Source organism: Clupea harengus, chromosome 1, assembly GCF_900700415.2.
Source record: "Clupea harengus chromosome 1, Ch_v2.0.2, whole genome shotgun sequence".
NCBI lineage: Eukaryota > Metazoa > Chordata > Actinopteri > Clupeiformes > Clupeidae > Clupea > Clupea harengus.
The window spans coordinates 172,714-191,217 of NC_045152.1; the positions used below are offsets into that span (position 1 = coordinate 172,714).

At 42.8% G+C, this 18,504-nt stretch overlaps 1 protein-coding gene across 1 annotated transcript; it reads left to right on the plus strand.

Moving 5' to 3' along the window:
- The first annotated feature begins 756 nt into the window (after window positions 1-756).
- On the plus strand, window positions 757-17,027 carry zmp:0000000896 (caspase recruitment domain-containing protein 10). Its single transcript, XM_031585917.2, has 24 exons — window positions 757-1,410; window positions 6,564-6,803; window positions 7,083-7,220; window positions 7,546-7,732; window positions 8,378-8,516; window positions 8,959-9,141; window positions 9,444-9,563; window positions 9,784-9,909; window positions 10,078-10,248; window positions 10,499-10,597; window positions 10,714-10,750; window positions 10,938-10,975; window positions 11,086-11,174; window positions 11,289-11,335; window positions 11,545-11,668; window positions 12,941-13,112; window positions 13,343-13,466; window positions 13,908-14,148; window positions 14,240-14,306; window positions 14,431-14,530; window positions 14,804-14,962; window positions 15,834-15,940; window positions 16,035-16,150; window positions 16,311-17,027. The coding sequence occupies exons 1-24, from the start codon at window positions 1,404-1,406 to the stop codon at window positions 16,513-16,515; spliced, it is 3,036 nt and encodes a 1,011-aa protein (XP_031441777.2). The 5' UTR covers window positions 757-1,403; the 3' UTR covers window positions 16,516-17,027.
- Window positions 17,028-18,504: the final 1,477 nt, after the last annotated feature.

Genomic DNA, 18,504 nt, shown 5'->3' on the forward strand with positions numbered 1-18,504 from the left:
TCATCAAACCACCACGATCCAAGATGAAGGTGTGTTGCTGTGAAGAATGAGTGAGAGTGAGCCAGAGCGTGCGAGGCACACATCTTCCTCTGAGCAAGGCTGATTGTTTTGCAGGCCCCAGCAGGGCTGTCATTTTGTCAGTTGTGATTGTGCTGCTGTTGCCCCTCTCCAGCCTCTCAGATACCCTTGCCGGGATGTTTATTCAGGGTAGGGGAGTTGGGTTTGGGTGGGAAGGGGGGTGGGGGGGGCTGGGTTGTAGTGACAGAGGGGTAGCATGACATTTCCTGTCGGCTCGCCAAGAAAAAGACACATTCGTCTGTCTGTCTGACAGGCACCCGTTTTCTTTCCTGTCTGTAACTCTGGACTGTAACTTAGAGAAATAAAAGAATGCAGGATGTTATATTCTGGGCGAACACAAGGTATCCATATGAGCCGCAAGAGTATTGCAACGGCTTTCTGTTTGAATGAGTATTTCCAGATCATATTGTCATGACGTGTGTGTGTGCGTACTCTTTGTTTTCCTTTAATGTTTTCTACTGGGGAATCTCTGATTATATACTGTATATGAAGCAATCTGTGACTCATTGCATAAGCAAGGGCATCACAGTCTTTGTTTTTAAGCACCTGGCCGTTGTTGATAGGCAATGCCTCCTGATCTATCTCTTGAAGGCAAGATGGATGAGTCAGGTTTCACCGTGAGTAATGGCCTGAGAGGTAGGGATTTTTTTTTCCCATGAAAATAATATTTCAAGAGAAATGACATGGGTGCTTGTCAAAACAAGCAAAACCATCATACAGATTACTTTCCATTACAGAGTTCTGACTTAAGACCCTAACGCCACCTGGTGAAGGGCGACGCAGTTGCACGCGGAGAGGATCACCGTTGGAGCTATACTCTTTCCGTTTACGTTAGGATACTATACATTCTTATCCACATGAGAAGTGTTCTAAACTGTCCATAAAAATAATCTCAATTACATCTCATCTCATTACCATCTCATTCTTTTGTGCGAAGAAAGTTCGCAGCTTGGCTTGACCATTGCGATTTAGGTTAGTGGTCATCCAGTTACCATTTCGACTGTGCGTACATTTTAAACCAAACACGAATGTGTAATCTCTTCCATTGGGAGATGTCATTGTTTTCAAGTAATGTCTATTTACCTGTGCCGTGTCGTACGAGGGAAGCAGTGGGCGTTCTGTTGTAGTGGGCGTAGACTGGGCAGGGATCTGACAAGAGGAGTGTGTAGTGAAACTTGCGGTACGCGTCCCAGGATATCGTGCTGTTAACTTGAGCGATTGCCAGGTGTTTCTTTGGTGTCTTTACTTCCTTGAAGACAATTCACCTGTGTGCGTGTGTGTGTGTGTGTGTGCTATTCGCATAATCCAGGCGCGCGGCGGTGACCATGAGTGGTAAGCACTTAACTTCCATCTTCACATTAGAATGTTTTCATACTGAAAGATACGAAGGATATGTTTCATTAACGTTATAATGTTTTCATACTGAAAGATACGAAGGATATGTTTCATTAACGTTAGAATGTTTTCATACTGAAAGATACGAAGGATATGTTTCATACTGAAAGATACGAAGGATATGTTTCATTAACGTTTGGAAGATACGAAGGATATGTTTCATTAACGTTTGGAATACTGTTCGTTTCCACTTAGCCAATTCGTCTTCCGTTTACATTTCTGTGAGGTTTGGATCTTAACGAGACCAATAAAAGGGTACATTGATAAACAGGACTAACAGTACAATACTAATAAAAGGACGCATAGCAGTGGTCTGTGTGAGAAAAAAAACATTGCAGTTACAATTCATACCAATGGGGAGTTAGTGCAGTCTGTTACACGCTCCAATTGGGTATGCTTCTGGTTCCCTCACGTGCATTTGTGAATTCTATATTGAGAAAAAAAAATGGAGGAATCTGTGTAACAATAAAACAATTGACAGGTCTTGAGATCGAGAGAGTTTCGAGTTTCCAACATGTGGAGACCTGTTTGAACTTGCACTCTAACATATTTGGAAGGCACTTCACTGCATAGGGGCACGCGTCACCCTACCCATAAACTGTCCATAAACCAGACCACCGTTTGTCGATCGTGGTAGGTTCTAAATGGGTCACTTGCAAACATAAAACAGACACATTCTTCAGGTTCCCTAAATATGTCATTATCATCATTATTATTATTATCACCATGGGACAGGTAACTTGTTCTTTAAAATAAAATAAAAAAATCCAAGAAAGATTTCGACGTTAACACTAAAAACAAGTGACTTTTAATCAATTTCAAACCTTTTTAATTATGACCTGGGCAGGTCTTTTTTTAATTTTTTTATTTGATGACCTGCCATCATGAGGAACAGCAACCCTAGAGTGGCCATCCTCTCTGTGTCTGTGACCAAGTAGTATCTTTGTCACTTCACAAGTATGTCAGTGAATGGTATAGTTAATGTATTAGATTCATTAGAATCATACAATGTCAGATTGCATAGCTTACACATAAGGCAGGTGTTGTTCATCCTGTTGAAGGAACTGAGACACCCTGTAGTGTGCCATGTTTGAACTTGTCTTGTGTTTTGTTGCTGTGCACGTATGTTTTCATTGGCTATGGGCTTTGGTTGGCACGCATCACATCAGCCAAATAAATACCATAGGCAAGATGAGTAGGCTTTCTCTCCGTAGTGAGATGCTGATCAAGTGCTCTCGAGTCGGCTGAAGGCCTCCCTCTCCCAGCCGTACACCCGCACATCTTGACCTACTTGTCATTTTTATCAGATTTTTTCTTGTATGGAGGGAGTGTGAGAACAAAGTTTTGACAGAAGTCTGCATTCTTTTCCCATGAGACAGGACACCCAACGCATGTATCTTATCCTTCACCAGTATTTATGGGCAGTGCTCTGAACTCCTGCTGTTTGCAGGTGCAGATCCAGAGCTACTTTTACACGCAATGTCCCCCATTCTGCTCAGCTCAGTGCCCTCCCCCAGTCCGTCCCAAGAGATAAAGCAACATTAGTATTGTGTGTGGAATGATCCCCTCCCCAAATCATCATCACCACGGCCACATTTTCACAAAGACATAACTTATGACTGGGGTAGCTCCCTCATTCCACACGGAAGATGGTTGGTGTGTGTTCAATGTGGTGTTGGTAGATCATGTCCTTTACTTGCTTACACTAATGTATGATGCAAATTCTGTCTGTGAAATACCTGCATAGTGGTGTGGACTACTGAGTGTAGTATTTTGGCAAATGTTATTTTTCAGTTGTGTTGCATAAAGACACATACTTTCAAAACCAGGCATGTACAGTCATTCTTTGTGGCTGTGGTATTTTTTATTAAATTGGTTTGTGGTGATGCGTCAGGAATGCAATTGGTTCTGTGGTCTTCTATTGTAAATGTTTTTAATTATTGATTAATACTCCTTGAATCAATTCACACTATAGTATTGGATCATGCAGTTGGTCTCTGCTGGGCATCCCTATCTAAACCTCTTGTTAGGTGAAAATTCACTCAAGTTACCTCAGGACTCCGGAGTTGCATATAAGTATATTTATTAGACAACATCAACAAGCTCGTTGGGCTCACCCACGTCCTGGCAGGTCAGAGAGAAGCACGGGCCCTCTCTGAGAGAGAGAGAGAGAGAGAGAGAGAGGCTTACTCCCAGCCTGCAGCAGACGAGAGAGAAGCACTATTAAACACATCGCACAAGGTTTATATAGATAGAAGTTTAGCGCTCTCTGGCGCCAAAACAATTTGTCAGCAGGGATAACCATGTGGTGGGTCTCTGACGTCCGAGATTCCCTGTCTTGCAAGGATGGCAGTTTTGGCTGCCTGTTTTATCATTCTTTGCTACACAATCATGTTGATTACCATCCTCTGCCGTAGGTAAAAGTGTAGCTGGGTTTAATGTCACGCAGCGCTCAATGGTGATATGAGGTTGCGAGAGCAACACAGTCATGCACGATAATTGTCTGGCTGTTGACATGTAAGCATGTTTTTGTTATAGCAACAAAGCAGATACTGTATGTGGAACTCTCAGTGTAAGTGTCTGTGTAGTACAATAGGAGTAGAGGCCTGCACAGCCAAGGCTGCAGCCACTACTGCTTGTAATCATTCAGACATCGCTTGGGCTACTGGATCTAGCCGTGTGGAATAGTATGCCACTGGTCTCAACTTAAGTCCCCACTCCTGCATCAGCACCGATGTCATATAACCTTTTCTACAGTACAAATTTGTGTTTTTGTTGTAGACATTTTAAACCACCTCTTATTGCCATTATCATGTACGTCTTCTGATTTTGACGCACTTTTACCCATTGTAAGTCATTTTATGTATTTATCTTAATCTATTACCTTTGGCTGATCTCCACACTAGGGTTATTTATGTTTTTATTTTCAGACTCTCATAGTTTGTTCTTGAGATCTCAATGCTGAGTCAACCCGAGCCCGACCAGAGGTCCTCCGTCTCACTCGTTTTGTGAGGAGGTTGATTTCCCTGGGGTGATCAGTCCCCTACTGGTTCCGGGTCAAGGCACCTCAGTAATGCGAGATCAGTTTTATAATTAGATATTACCCATATTTACCCATTGTAATCCACCTCTCATGACCATTCATTTCACATCCCGATCTAACTGATGTACATCTTCAAATTTAGATACCTTTTTTCTCGTCTCCCCTCGAATAGCCTTTTGCTATGTTTGCCGCACCCAGTGGCCTACCAGGGGACCAGAGATAGCTATCCTCTGGAATATTTAAAAAAAAATGTTGGTAACTCCAGTTAATTCTTCCTCGGAGACCGGACTATACCTCGACATCTTCAAATTTAGATACCTGTTTTTTTTTTTTATTATTCGACTAGACAGGAGTATCTCTATAACTATGTTTTGTCTCTTAAGGAGACCGGAATATACCTCAGCTCCCAGGAGTATCTCTAACTCTAGCAAATTCTTTCAGGAATATATCTAAAAGTTAGTCTCAACCCCACAGGAAAACACAAGGCAAAGGGGAATAGACCTTTAAGAGACTTCTCCGGTGTTGTCTAGAAATAGGCCTAGAGAGTTTGTTCAGGCTCAAAAACACATTTGGCCAAGAGGATATATCTCTCATTTATCCCAGAGAGTTTGTTCAGGCTCAAAAACACATTTGGCCAAGAGGATATATCTCTCATTTATCCCAGAGAGTTTGTTCAGGCTTAAAAACACATTTGGCAGGAGGTTATATCTCTCATTTATCCTTAGAGTGTTATTTGAACAGGAACACAAGTGTACACAAAACGGAACAAACCATAGAACCATATACTAGCGTGCACGCACAACAAACAAACAATATACTCACACACAGCTTGGAGTCCAATCCCCAGTCCTGTTCGATTCCTTCACCCTCGGCTCTCCTCGCTGGCAGGCCCTGGCCTCCTTCCAATTCAAGGCAGAGGTCTTTAGAAAAACGGAGTCTCGTACTCCCCCGTACGGTTTAGGTCCTGATGATTAGCCCAGCGTGAAGAGTCGATCAGGTTGTTGGAATCCCGGACACGAGCCCCCAATTATGTTAGGTGAAAATTCACCCAAGTTACCTCAGGACTCCGGAGTTGCATATAAGAATATTTATTAGACAACAACAACAAGCTCGTTGGGCTCACCCACGTTACTGTTTAATAGTGCTTCTCTCTTGTTTGCTGCAGGTCAAAGAGAAGCACAGGCCCTCTCTCGGAGAGAGAGGGAGCCCGGGCTTACTCCCAGCCTGCAGCAGACGAGAGAGAAGCACTATTAAACACATCGCACAAGGTTTATATAGATAGAAGTTTAGCGTTCTCTGGCGCCAAAACAATTTGTCAGCAGGGATAACCATTTGGTGGGTCTCTGACATCCGAGGCTCCCTGTCTTGCAAGGATGGCAGTTTTGCACAAGGTCGGAAGAAGCATAATTTCGACCCTTCTTATCACCTCTGGTCTAAACATGCTCTTGCACATATGCAGACTAAGTGGCACCTAATAATCTAAGTTACACACACACAGAAACACAGAAAAGCCATGTTCCTGCTTACATAAGCACATGATTCATACAAGGTATATATTAATACAAGGCACTTAATTAATATATTCTGAAGTCATTAACAGTGATTCGAAATTATCTTCACCACCTCTCTCTTAGCCTAACTGCAAATTTGCAAAAAAGGCTGCCTGTCTTTGCAAGTAATGAAATCACTTCCTCATACAGACTTATCACACCATTATTAACTAGTTTCAATGCTTATCAACATGTGCAAATACGCATGTCTTGGTGACCCTAAAAGGTACAGAGAGACAAGAGAACAAACAACTAAGTACTATCAAACCAGATCTCAGTCCCACGCAAACCATGAATGGCGTGTGAAGCATGGAAGAACTATTAGCAGTGCCAACAACATCAGGTTCATTGGTCTGCTGCCCACGGAGTGCACATTCTGTTGAAAATGTATACCTGCTCTTTACCGTAAGTTACTTTGAAAGAGAAAATGTCTGCAAAATGTGTAAATCTCAATGAATGGGTAAACAGAGTGAGAGGTGTCCCCCTTTCGGCTCCAGGCATGCCAGTGTGGGCGAGGGAGAACCCGGAAGAGGGGGAGGGCCAGGAGGAGCCCCCCTGGTGCGAGGAGCGTGTGGAGGAGTGGTGGGATCGTGTGGAGGGCGTGAGGCACAAGCTGACCCGCATCCTCAACCCGGTGAAGCTCACGCCGTATCTGCGCCAGTGCAAGGTCCTCGACGAGCAGGACGAAGATGAGGTGCTAAACTCCACTCTCTACCCGGTGCGCATCAGCAAGGCTGGTGAGAGACAAATACCAGAGAAGAGAGAGAGAGGAATGGATTCGTGAAGCACAATGAAGAACGTACTTTGTAAATGGGCAAAATAGATCTTTTAGAAAATAGTTTATTTTAGTAGTTCATTAAAGAAATTGTTCATTTTTCAATAATTCATTTTTTTTTTAATCACATTGCTCCATGTAATTGATTTCCATGTACAGTGTTGCCGTGGAGATTGTTTGTTACTGGGTGTGTCCACGGGTGTGTCCCCCTGACCTTTGACCCCTCTGTGACTCCTGCCAGGTCGTCTGCTGGACATACTGCGTAAGCGGGGCCATCGTGGCCTGCAGGCCTTCATGGAGGCTCTGGAGTTCTACCACCCCGAGCAGTTTACACAGCTGACAGGACGAGAGCCTACCCAGCGCTGCTCCTGCATCCTAGGTATCCTAGGCGTGTGTGTGTGTGTGTGTGTGTGTGTGTGTGTGTGTGTGTGTGTGTGTGTGTGTGTGTGTGTGTGTGTGAATCTATACGTGTAAAATAGAAATGAGACAATTTGATATATTATGCAGCTCATTTGTCTGTCTTCCTTCTTGTCTTCTTTTTTGTACTGCATCCTCTCCCAAAACGTCTCTGTCTTGACTCCTGCATCCCATCCCATTTCTGGCCCTCTCCGTTGGCCCTCTGCCCCTCTATCCTTGTCCCTGTCTATGTCTGTCCCTTGTGTCCCTTGTGGCCCACACTGTCTCCTGTCCCCTGTTTCCGGCAGAGGAGGATGGTCCTGAGGGCCTGACTCAGTTCCTGCTGCTGGAGGTGCGTAAGCTGCGGGAGCAGCTGCGGGGGAGACGGCTGTGTGAGCGCCGCCTGTCGCAGCGCTGCCGTGTGGCGGAGGAGGAGCGGAGCCGTGCCGAGCGAAAGGCACATGAGCTGCGCACCGACCGCATTCAGCTGGAGAGGTAGCCACTCAGGCACACACACACACACACACAGACACACACAGACACACAGACACAGACACAGACACAGACACAGACACACACAGACACACAGACACAGACACAGACACAGACACAGACACAGACACAGACACAGACACAGACACAGACACAGACACACAGACACACAGACACACAGACACACAGACACACAGACACACAGACACACAGACACACAGACACACGGTGAACATGAAGAACATGGGCAGTAAAGAGAATGGGTGAGGGATGCAGAACATCTAGAGGATGGAACATATATATGTGACATTGAGCTTAAATATTGCAGTCTTTAATAATCATATATGGTAAAGAGAACATGACACATCAGGCAGATCACACCCACATCATTATTTTTTCAATACAAGGAAAACAATGAATCCACTTAATTAGAACACATCACCTGAGAATGCTTCTTCTCTGGAATAAAAAAAAATCTAATATAATTGGTATTGGAAAAGATTTTTTATGTTTATATAATGTTGGTCAGTGTTGGTTTATGTATATTAATGTTGCTCAGTAGACTTTTCATCAATGCCCTAAAGGCAATATGAGATTGAAAGTTACTATTAAAGTCCTTGGCTGAAGCGGAGCCTGTTCTTTTGTCAGACTGAGGCAGGACTGGGAGGTGAGCAGTCGTGAGCTGGGTCGGCTGAAGGAGAGACACCTGGAGCAGGTGGTCAAGTACTCCCGGTCCCTGGAGGAGCAGAGCATGGCTTCTGCTCGGGAGAGAGAGCTGCTGGAACAGGTAAATACGGTGCCCAGAGCAGGATGGCTGGGGGACAGGGTGGATCAATGGAATCTGGGGGAGTTTGTATTAGAGAGGGCAGGGAGGATTAAGGTATGAAAACACATGGAGACTCCATGTCTGATACCATTTTTGCCACAGTACATATCATTGATGCTTTCACTTAAAGCAATAGACCATGCACACACACACACACACACACACACACACACACACACACACACACACACACACACACACACACACACACACACACATACATATACACACACACACACACATATTTTACTGTTAGAAATGAAACCTATGAATTGAAGCATCTTGCCTGTCTAGCTGAGCTATAGGTCTTGATATTTGTCATGAAAAATATTAGTGGTACTACAAATGTGACTGTGTGGTGTGAGTGGATATCTGAGTGATGATGACCATGTTTAACTGTCAGGTTGAACAGCTGAGGAACAGATTGCAGGAAGCAGAAAGAAGAGCTGACGGGAACCAATCCAACAACAATGCCCGTTGCAGCAAACGCATCAGTGTGGCGTCCATCAACCTGGATATCATTTCAGACGTACCAAAGTCCCTGCAGGCGGTGGACTTCCAAAGGGACAAACACATCGGAACTCAGGTGAGACGGTCTTCCACCTAGAATGCGCCCTCGTCAAACACACTTTTATGGTTTTGGGAAATAATGATTTACCTTGACAAACTTTCTGTTTGTAGTTGCTCCTCGCCAGAGGCCACAAGTTAATCATCTGTTGAAAAGAATGTGTTTGACTGGTGACAGCTGAGATACAAAGAGAGACAGACTTTGTCAGTAGTTTCTGCTCTAGAACTAATTAACACCTGGTTTGTGCTCTGGTACTTTGGTGAGAGTCATTAGTGACTGGTCAGTCGTCGTCACTGATGACGTGTCCCGTGTACCTGTAGGCCCTTCTGGACATCGTGCAGCAGGACCGCAGGGAAGCTGCCGAGCAGAGGCAGGAGCTGTGCACCACCATCGTCAAACTACAGGGGGAGCTAGAGAGTACTGAAACGCAAAGGGACAAGGTCAGGGTTGTGGGGTGTGGGAGTCTTTGGCGCATGCCTGTACAAAGGTCTCAGTCATCCTATCGCATGTTTGTCCTCTGTGGCTGTTTGTGAAAAATGGTGGTGTTCTGATAATGTAATGAAAATGTAATGACAATGTGCTGACGCTTTTTTTTTTTTGCATGTACAAATAAATGTTCCGTGTTTGTGTTGTTGTTGTTGTTGTTGTTGTTCCGTGTAGCTAGAGTCTCAGTATGAGCAGCTGCAGCTGAAAGTGCAGACCCTGCAGCTGGACTGGGAGACTGAGCAGAAGAGGAGCATTTCTTACTTTAACCAGATCATGGAGCTGGAGAAAGAGAGGGATCAGGTCTGGATCTAGAGATATCCTCTGTGCTCTGTCTTTTATGTTTATCTGATAGACTGGCAACAATTTGACATGTACTCACTTTGCCCTGCCAAGTGTTTTTTACCTTCTTTTTTTTAAGGTGAAGATCTTATCACATGCATGTTTTGAACTTGTTTGTGTTGTCGGCAGGCTCTGCGCAGCCGTGACAGCCTGCAACTGGAGTTCACTGACTGTTTGCTGGATAAGAACCGACTGCGCAAACGCATCACCGAGCTGCAGGCCAATCTGGAGCAGCTGCAGAGAGACCGGGAGGAAGACAAGGAAAAGAGACAGGAGCAGAGCGCCCCCTGTCACCACTGTGTGAGTCTGCATGTCTCAACCACAACCAGAACACTTTTCATTTCCATACACACTGATGCACACGGTTATTATTCTTCTATTCTTATTATATCTATTCTTTAAATAGGTTCTGTTTATTTATACTGGTTTCTGTAACAAAGCCACCATCTCCACATTCTATTAATGGTTATTACCATGAACGTTTCATGACTAGATACACAAACCCAGTCACACATAGTCTAATTTGTTTACATGTTTGTCTTCATCCCAGTCTCACCTATCGCTGTTTAGTGAAGATCAATGCTTTGGTCCCTGCTGTTCCCTGAGCCTAAGCCCCTACATAGACAGCACACACCAACTGCTAAGCAAGGTCAGCTTCTGTCAATCCCAACTAAGTCTTCTGTCACCATTAGTTCTTGGCATTTGTTCCAGTCTAGTTCAAGTTAATGCGCGCTTGTAATACTGTGTTTTTTTTATGTCTCACAGTCGCCATCTAGAGGTCAACACAGTGACAAATCAGAAGGTGAGCACCAACAAAAGTGTGAAAATGTATGCCGGCTTGTCATGTGTTGGTTTTATGATGATTCATGCCATGCGAAGAGAGTCAAAAAGGGCATGTTCTTACAACCTGGCAGATATATAGGAGATGGAATAGAAACATCAAATGTATGCAGTTTCATGTGACTCTTCCAACACTGTCCATTCTGCAGATTCCCGGTCAAATTCAGAAGAGAATCTCCTGAGTCCTGTAAGCGTTTTTTACTCGTTGATATGCTTTCTTGCAAACTGACATTTTGCCATTTGGCATCTTATAAATATTTATGTCATATGTCAATTTTTTTTTTTTTTTTTTTACAGTTCAGAGACAGTGAGAAAGACATCAACCGACTCTCCACATTCCCCTTCCCTCCTCATGTAAACTCCATCAACCGCAGAGTTACCACAGAGTAAGTCAACGCAGCCTAGCCTAGCCTAGCGCAGCCCCAAACCTCAGTATGGCCAGTCAGACTTTCCAATATGTGAGGTACTATTATGATATTGAATGAGGAATCTGTATGTAGGTTTGACCTGGACTCCTGGGGCAGTGATGAAAATGAGAACACCACAGGTTAGCCATCTTTAGTTTTTCTCCATCTGTCTAATCTGCTTGTACTATAGAGTGAAATAAACCTGTTTTTAGTGTATACATATAATACAAGCTGAACTAGATATGATTATATTAGCACCCAAATAGAACTTGCTATTGTAATATAAGTTAATTCCTGGAATGTTCCCTATGTTGTAATGTGTGGTTTATAACTTCCTTTGACGTGGCAGGATCGGTTGAAAGTGAGGAGAGTGTCCCCTCTTTGTGGGATTCTTGGAGCTCTCTGCAGTCTCACCTTTTCCCTCCTGACCTGCCCCTGACAACCCCCAGCAAACCATCCTGGTTTTCCTCTGAGTAAGAGCCCAATCACACTGACCTTAGAGAACTAGTGGTCACACACGACCTGTGGAAAGGCTTGTTTAGGCGTGTAGATTGCATGTACAGTTTCTTCTTAGTCGCTTCGGTACATTTCTCAGATCAGAATTTTTATTTCTCAAAACGGTTCGACCTCCACATCATCTAGTCCCGTGTGCACATCATAACAGCAATTTTTCATTTGTTTCATTCAAATTCATTTCATTTGATTCATTTCTCATCACTTTGCAAATGCTTTTGCACATTCATGCAAAGGGTATGTACAAATGCCTTCTGTACCCCCAAAACATCAATCTCTTCATTGTGGAAGTAATGGCATACAAATGGATTAAACCAAAAATGGATGTGTCAACCATATGCTTCATAAGTTTCAGTGACATGGTATTTTTTCAATGTTTGCTGAATTACTTGCATTCAAACCTTGATTGTTTTTGTGTGTTCATGAGGATTGATTCAATTTGTTCAAAGGCAAAACAAATAGTGAACCAAGTGAAATGCCTATGATCATCTTGATTAGATAACATTACCTGGCTCTCAAAGAATTTATGTGGCAAGCAAGATTGTCCCATTGATTTTTTTGTCCAGTCTTTTAACTGATTTTCTGTATCTTGTTACGATATTCTTCAACAATCACTTCGAGCCTTGTTGAACTGAAATTGTTCAATGGCATTTAATCTGCTCGAAAATAATATTCAGTTAGTTAGAGACATGCAATAATCTGGTATGGTGATAACTTACTTTGAGTGAAAGAGATGACAGTCCAGAAGCACATTTGGAAATATAGAATACACTTCCATAGAATTTTATATTGACAACATGACTAAATATTTCTGTCCTGGTGACCAAAACATGACTTGCATTTTGGTGTCACTGGCATGATTTCCTTTCAAGACACAAACTTTTGAGCTAGTTCCAGGCTTTTGCAGGTCATTGATTGTGAGGTGCTCTTTGTACAAATTGTTTTGAGAAATTCAATGACTGTTGAAGGGTGAATCGAGAAATGTCCCAAAGTGACTGAGAAAAAAAAAACCGTAAAAGGCACTTTTCAGTTTCTCTACTGTTTGATGTTAGCTTCTCTCCTAATCTTCCGTATCCCCAATAACACTTACTTAGAGGAACTAGTGGCCACATGAGGCCTATGTTATATAGTTTGCATGTGCATTTATTTGTCAAAAGCATCACCAATGTTCACTCTCTACTGGATGATGTCAACTCCTCTCATAATCTTCAACAACTCCATTGTCAATCCAGGCCTGAGAGCATCCCTTCAACACCGGTCACTCCCACTTCACCTAACAAGTTCAGCCTGGCTGATGACATCACCATCGTTGGGGGCAACCACACAGGGATATTTATACAGAGTGTGAAGCCTGGGTCTCCTGCTGAACAGTGTGGGCTCAAGGAAGGCAGTGAGTTACTGGAGGTGAGGACTTCCCACCGATGCACAGACGGACATAATCACGGTCCATTATAGAACAACACACATAGAAGTACAGTGTAGAAGTACAGTGTAGAAGTACAGTGCCCAGCGTACATAGAGACATTACAATGAGTGGATGGTAAATTAGAAAGCATTCTAGATTTCAGTAGAAAAAGAATCATTCAGCACAACATGGCTATAATGTTTCTTCCTCCCCTCTGGTTCCGACCCAGCTGGAGCACGTCCTGTTAAGGGATGGCAATGTTGTCTTCTCCCAGTGCACAGGGGAGGTTGCTCATTTCTCCCTTCGGTGGTGGGCGGACCCCTCCTCTCTCAAACACAAGTTAAACCCAGAAGGTAAAGTCAACTCCCTACTCACCCACATTTCCAGAGACTCATCTCCTTGACACACTCCCTACACACCCAGAGACTCATCTCCTTGAATGCTTTTGTGTGTGTGTGTGTGTGTGTGTGTGTGTGTGTGTGTGTGTGTGCATGTACTCCAGAGACTCATCTCCTTGACTGCTTTTGTAATACTGAATGCATTGAGTGAAATGATGATGGTCAAATCAAAAGAGTGAACTTCTATGAAGGACTTTCCATGATTATTGTCAGTTTCTGTTGAAGATTATTATTCAAATGTTTGGATTTGGTACTCATTGTTTCATTGAGGATAACAAGGAAAGATGTAGACCATGTTGGTTTCTTTTATGCACACTGTTATATACAGATACACCCTAACCAGTTGTTAATGACTATACAAGGACAGTGAAGTATCAGACCCCTCTGATGTCTTAGGTTACTCACGACTGTGTGAGCAGATGTCCTCCACCTCCTTCACTGGAGCAGATGACTTCTATGTGAGAGTAAACCTGGACATGGACTCCAGTGGTGACCCTCCCTGCCTGGGGGTGAGCTGCAATGACATATTCCATGTCACAGACACGCGCTACAATGGGAAGTACCAGTGGCGTGGTTGCCGCGTCGACCCTCACACTGCCAAGCCCCTACAGACTGGTGCCATGCCGAATTACAACAGGTAGCGGTAGCAGAGAAATGTACTCGTCTTTGACAATGCCAAACCTAAGGAAAAACCTTTTAACTCACTGCTCATCTCTTTTGACTCTCAGGGCTGAACAGTTGTTACTTGTGAAGTTGCGCACTCTAGCCAAAGGGCAGAAGAACGTTAAAAAGAGGGTATGGCTGACTATCTTGAGACACCACTACCTTCACTATTGGGACATGACTAGCTGCTGCTAATCCTCTGATATGACCCAGTGCTGAGTGTAGCTCTCTTCCATCTCTCCCTCCCTCCGTGTAGTTCTGCAGGAGAGGCACAGGGGAGGTGCGACTGGTTAAAGCTGCGTCTCCAAACTTACGCACTGGATCTACCTCCCGGGTCCTCTACACACTTAGGAAAGGTAAGCACTTCAGGAAGCAATGTCATTTAAATATGATGAGGATTACATGTGAATTACAATTGTAATATGCAGTTATCAAAATTCCAACATAAAAGCTAACGAAAATTGTTGTTGATCTGACTTTACACAATTATAATAATGTAACAATGTAATCATTTGGGGTATATTTATTTACCTACATCAATGATCTGACGTGTGTGTGTGTGTGTGTGGTGTGTGTGTGTGTGTGTGTGTGTGTGTGTGTGTGTATGCATTGTGTATATGTCATGACAGGTCACGAGGAGAACTTGATTCCTTACAGTATGGTGCAGCCAGTGCCTGTCAAGTCTAAGCGGCCTGTAATCTTCTCCCCCTCCCTACTTTCCCACGCTCTTATTGAGCGACTACTGCAGCCAGCTGAATCTGGCCTGGACTTCAACACCTGCCATGCAGGTATGGGAGTACAGAGAGTGATCATAAATAGCATATACCATACACTAAGGTATATATTTGTATATTAACGTACAAATAACAAGGCAACTCTCAACTGGTGGGTCACAATAATAATAATAATAATAATAATAATACACTTTATTTGTATAGCATGCAAAAGAATGCAGCTCAAAGTGCTTAACAGCGAATACATTACGTGCACAAAGAAATTACATGCACAGTGATCCACATAAAAATAGACATCAAATAAACATAAAAACTAGGATATAGTGCAAAATAATTATAATGATAATAATAAAAATTAAAATTAGCATAAAAACAGTGATAGAGAAAGATGAGGGGAAAAAATGTGGATGACAATGTGTATTTTTAAATACTGAAGGAATCAGAATTTAAGGTTCAGAGTTAATAATGAGTTAATAATGATATACCTTAGTCAATAATTCAATGCATCTTATATCTAGTTGTAATTGTGCTTTTATTTGGACTTAGGTTAGAATGTAAGCATTTCTGGTTGAATATTCTGTTAAGAGAGAGAGATTGTCCTGAGGTGTTAAAGGTTTCAGCAAATGAATAGGGTGACACCCCTTGTACTCAGAGGGCATATAACTGAAATGTTGCAATGGCTAATTTAGAAGATTCTTAGGTTGAGCTCTGTAGGAGTGAAACGTCTGTGTCTCTCCCTTGGTGGCCACCATTGTACACGATTAAACCTGTTTCCTGGACTGATCATATCTAAGTCTCCAAATATATGGTATAAAATGAATACTATCAATATTAACAGACATATACTGGGGTATGTATTTAAATATGGACTGACAAATGTTCACTTGACTGCGTCTGTAAGAAGACTTTGTTGTTCACATTCTAGAGCCGATCCCTGTCTCAGAGAGACATGACAAGAAGGTGTTTCTACTTCAGTCATCTGCGCAAACTCTGGGAATACGACTACAGTCCATTCAGGATGTTATTGGCCAGGTGGGTTTTATGAGCCTTGTAGACAAACACAAAGGCAGCATCTCTCATACAGCCTTTCACAAGCACGCTGCAATGACCTATTCTGTTAATGTAGGACAAGCACTGTCTTCTGGAGTTGGGTCTTGCAAGTGTTGAAGCCCTTCTGAGACAGGGTGTGTATCCCATTGTTATCCACATCAAACCCAAGGACAAAAAGGGCAGAAAGTTCAAGTAGGTTTCTATCTTTGTTCACAACATTTGCATCTGATTTAACTTCAACCTTGTTTGGGTGTATTTCATTTAATCTCTTTTGTATTTGCTTAGACAATTACATACTGTATTTTGATTCAAAAACCGCAACCCCATAACCCTCATTGTTAAACCACAATAGGAAGCTGCTCTCTGGTTGTACCGAAGATGAGGTTATGGCGGTCTGTCATTCAGAGGCACTACAGCTGGAAACATTACCTCTGCTGTACTACACTCTCCAGCCAGGGACCTGGAGCTGTACTGAGGAGCTCCTGAATGCAATCCGCAATGCCATCCACAACCTGCAGAGGGCAGTGGTTTGGGTTGAGCTGGACCGACTTCAGTAGATACTGTACAATTACAACAAATACATGCCCTAAAATGGTAGATACCCTGGATTTGTAATGGTCTCTTCTCTGACAGTTAGAATACTGTAGCTGGGGATGGAATGATGGTGAAGGATTTGTGCATGTTTAGGGGCAGAATTGCATAGTCAAAAACATTGTAAACAGTCTCGAGAGGACATAACGTATTGGTCATGGTTTTGTGGTAGGGGACAAAATGGCAGCAAAAAATCAGACCAGACTTTGCTTTTTATTTGTTTGAGGTCACTGGTGGTATGTCCATGAAAGTAAGCATGAAATGGGGGGCCCATACTGATATTTATGTAAGAGGTGCATTACTGTTGAAAGGATCGCAGAATGACAGTGTGAGTGAGCATGAATACACCAGCAAAGAGTCTCATAAACAAAGTTGGAAATCCTGCATGTTATTCCAGTTAGCTGTTACAGACTGAAATTAGCCCAGTACAAAACAATGGTTGTAATCCCAAAACATGTAAATAAAGTTTTAGCCTACATCTGTATTGTTCAGTGTGTTTTCAAACTGTGTCATGGTGGTAGATTAGATTAGATTCGATTCAACTGTATTGTAATTGCACAGAGTACAAGTACTGAGGCAACGAAATGCAGTTGGCATCTAACCAGAAGTGCATAGTACAGTGAAACATTGTACATGATGGGATAGGCTATACGCCTTTGTTGACACTGCACTGTCATTATGCCTGAGAACTGGCTTGGTTACTGGCTATCAGTGGATAAATGCTTGTACCCTCCTCTAAACATCTCATTTTTTGGCTGTTGATCATCTTGTCAGTCTTTTTTTTTGTCAACAAAGAGGTAGACCAAAATCATACTACTGAAAACATACTAAAACGTAACATCAATTTAGCGTATAGGGTATTTTCCGATCTAATTGGGGACCAAGCCCGTCTCCGGTATCCATTGTGTGTCTACCTTTTATTATGCATCTTCTTTATCTCCTTCTTTCCTCTGCCATTGGAGTCTATGGCAGCCCCTAGAACCATTTGGTAAAAAGTTTTTTTTATTTGGCACACTTACTGTGGACGAGTCAAATCTGGAGGTGCGTTTATGCATATAACATTGGAAATGTATGCCTGATTTTCAAAAATGACATACCATTGGATCAATCAGAGTCCAGCTATGAGGTACATTTCCTCCATATTGGATTTTCTGCAAAAGTTAAAAAACTTGTCACAGGCCACAAATGATTTCTGATCTTTCCAAAAAAAATGGCAGAGATGATCTTCAGACCAAGCCACACAAGTCTGTTATAAGCAACGGAAACCGGCAAACAGAAAGTGAGATCATATCTCAGCAACTGTTTGATGTATGGACACCAATCTGGACCCCTTTCCTGAGGTGGTGCAAACAACATTGCTTCATTTAAACACAGTTGGGGGGGCAGGGGTGGGGTTCTGCAATAGGCTATAGTGTCTTCTATGATATATTAGGAGATCCCAAAGAGGGCATATGGTAACCTATCATGTTGACCAAATGTATGTGGCCGCCATGTTGAATTTAATTTTTAAAAACTTTCCAGAGGCCACAAACCTTGTTGAATCTTTGCCAAATTTGGCATAGATGATCTTTAGACAAAGCCTCAAAAAATTATCAGATGTGTTTCTTCTTTCAAAAACAGTTAGTCCGTTACAGCGTATTGAATTTGGCAGCAAAGCTCATGAAACTTGCTTTTTTTTACTTGCTGTGATTGCTTAGGCTACAACCATGCTATTGACATCAAGTTTCCATGGCAACTCTGGGCTGCTTGGCTCCCTCATCGCTGATTGCAGGTTTTATGTTTTTATTTTATTATTTGTCTTCTGCACCCACAACTACAACTCTACAAGATTTTTGGGGGTGATCTCTCTGTAAATCTTCATGTAGGCCTTTACCTTTGCTAATTACGGCTCATGCTATACTATTTAGGTACTATTTAGCCGTGTTATTCAGAGGCATTCGTCTAATTTAAGCAAC

Coding starts and splice junctions, on each gene's coding strand:
- zmp:0000000896 (XM_031585917.2), top strand. Junction 9,910..10,077: donor TGGAGAAAGAGAGGGATCAG/GTCTGGATCTAG, acceptor TGTTGTCGGCAG/GCTCTGCGCAGCCGTGACAG. Junction 13,467..13,907: donor ACACAAGTTAAACCCAGAAG/GTAAAGTCAACT, acceptor CTGATGTCTTAG/GTTACTCACGACTGTGTGAG.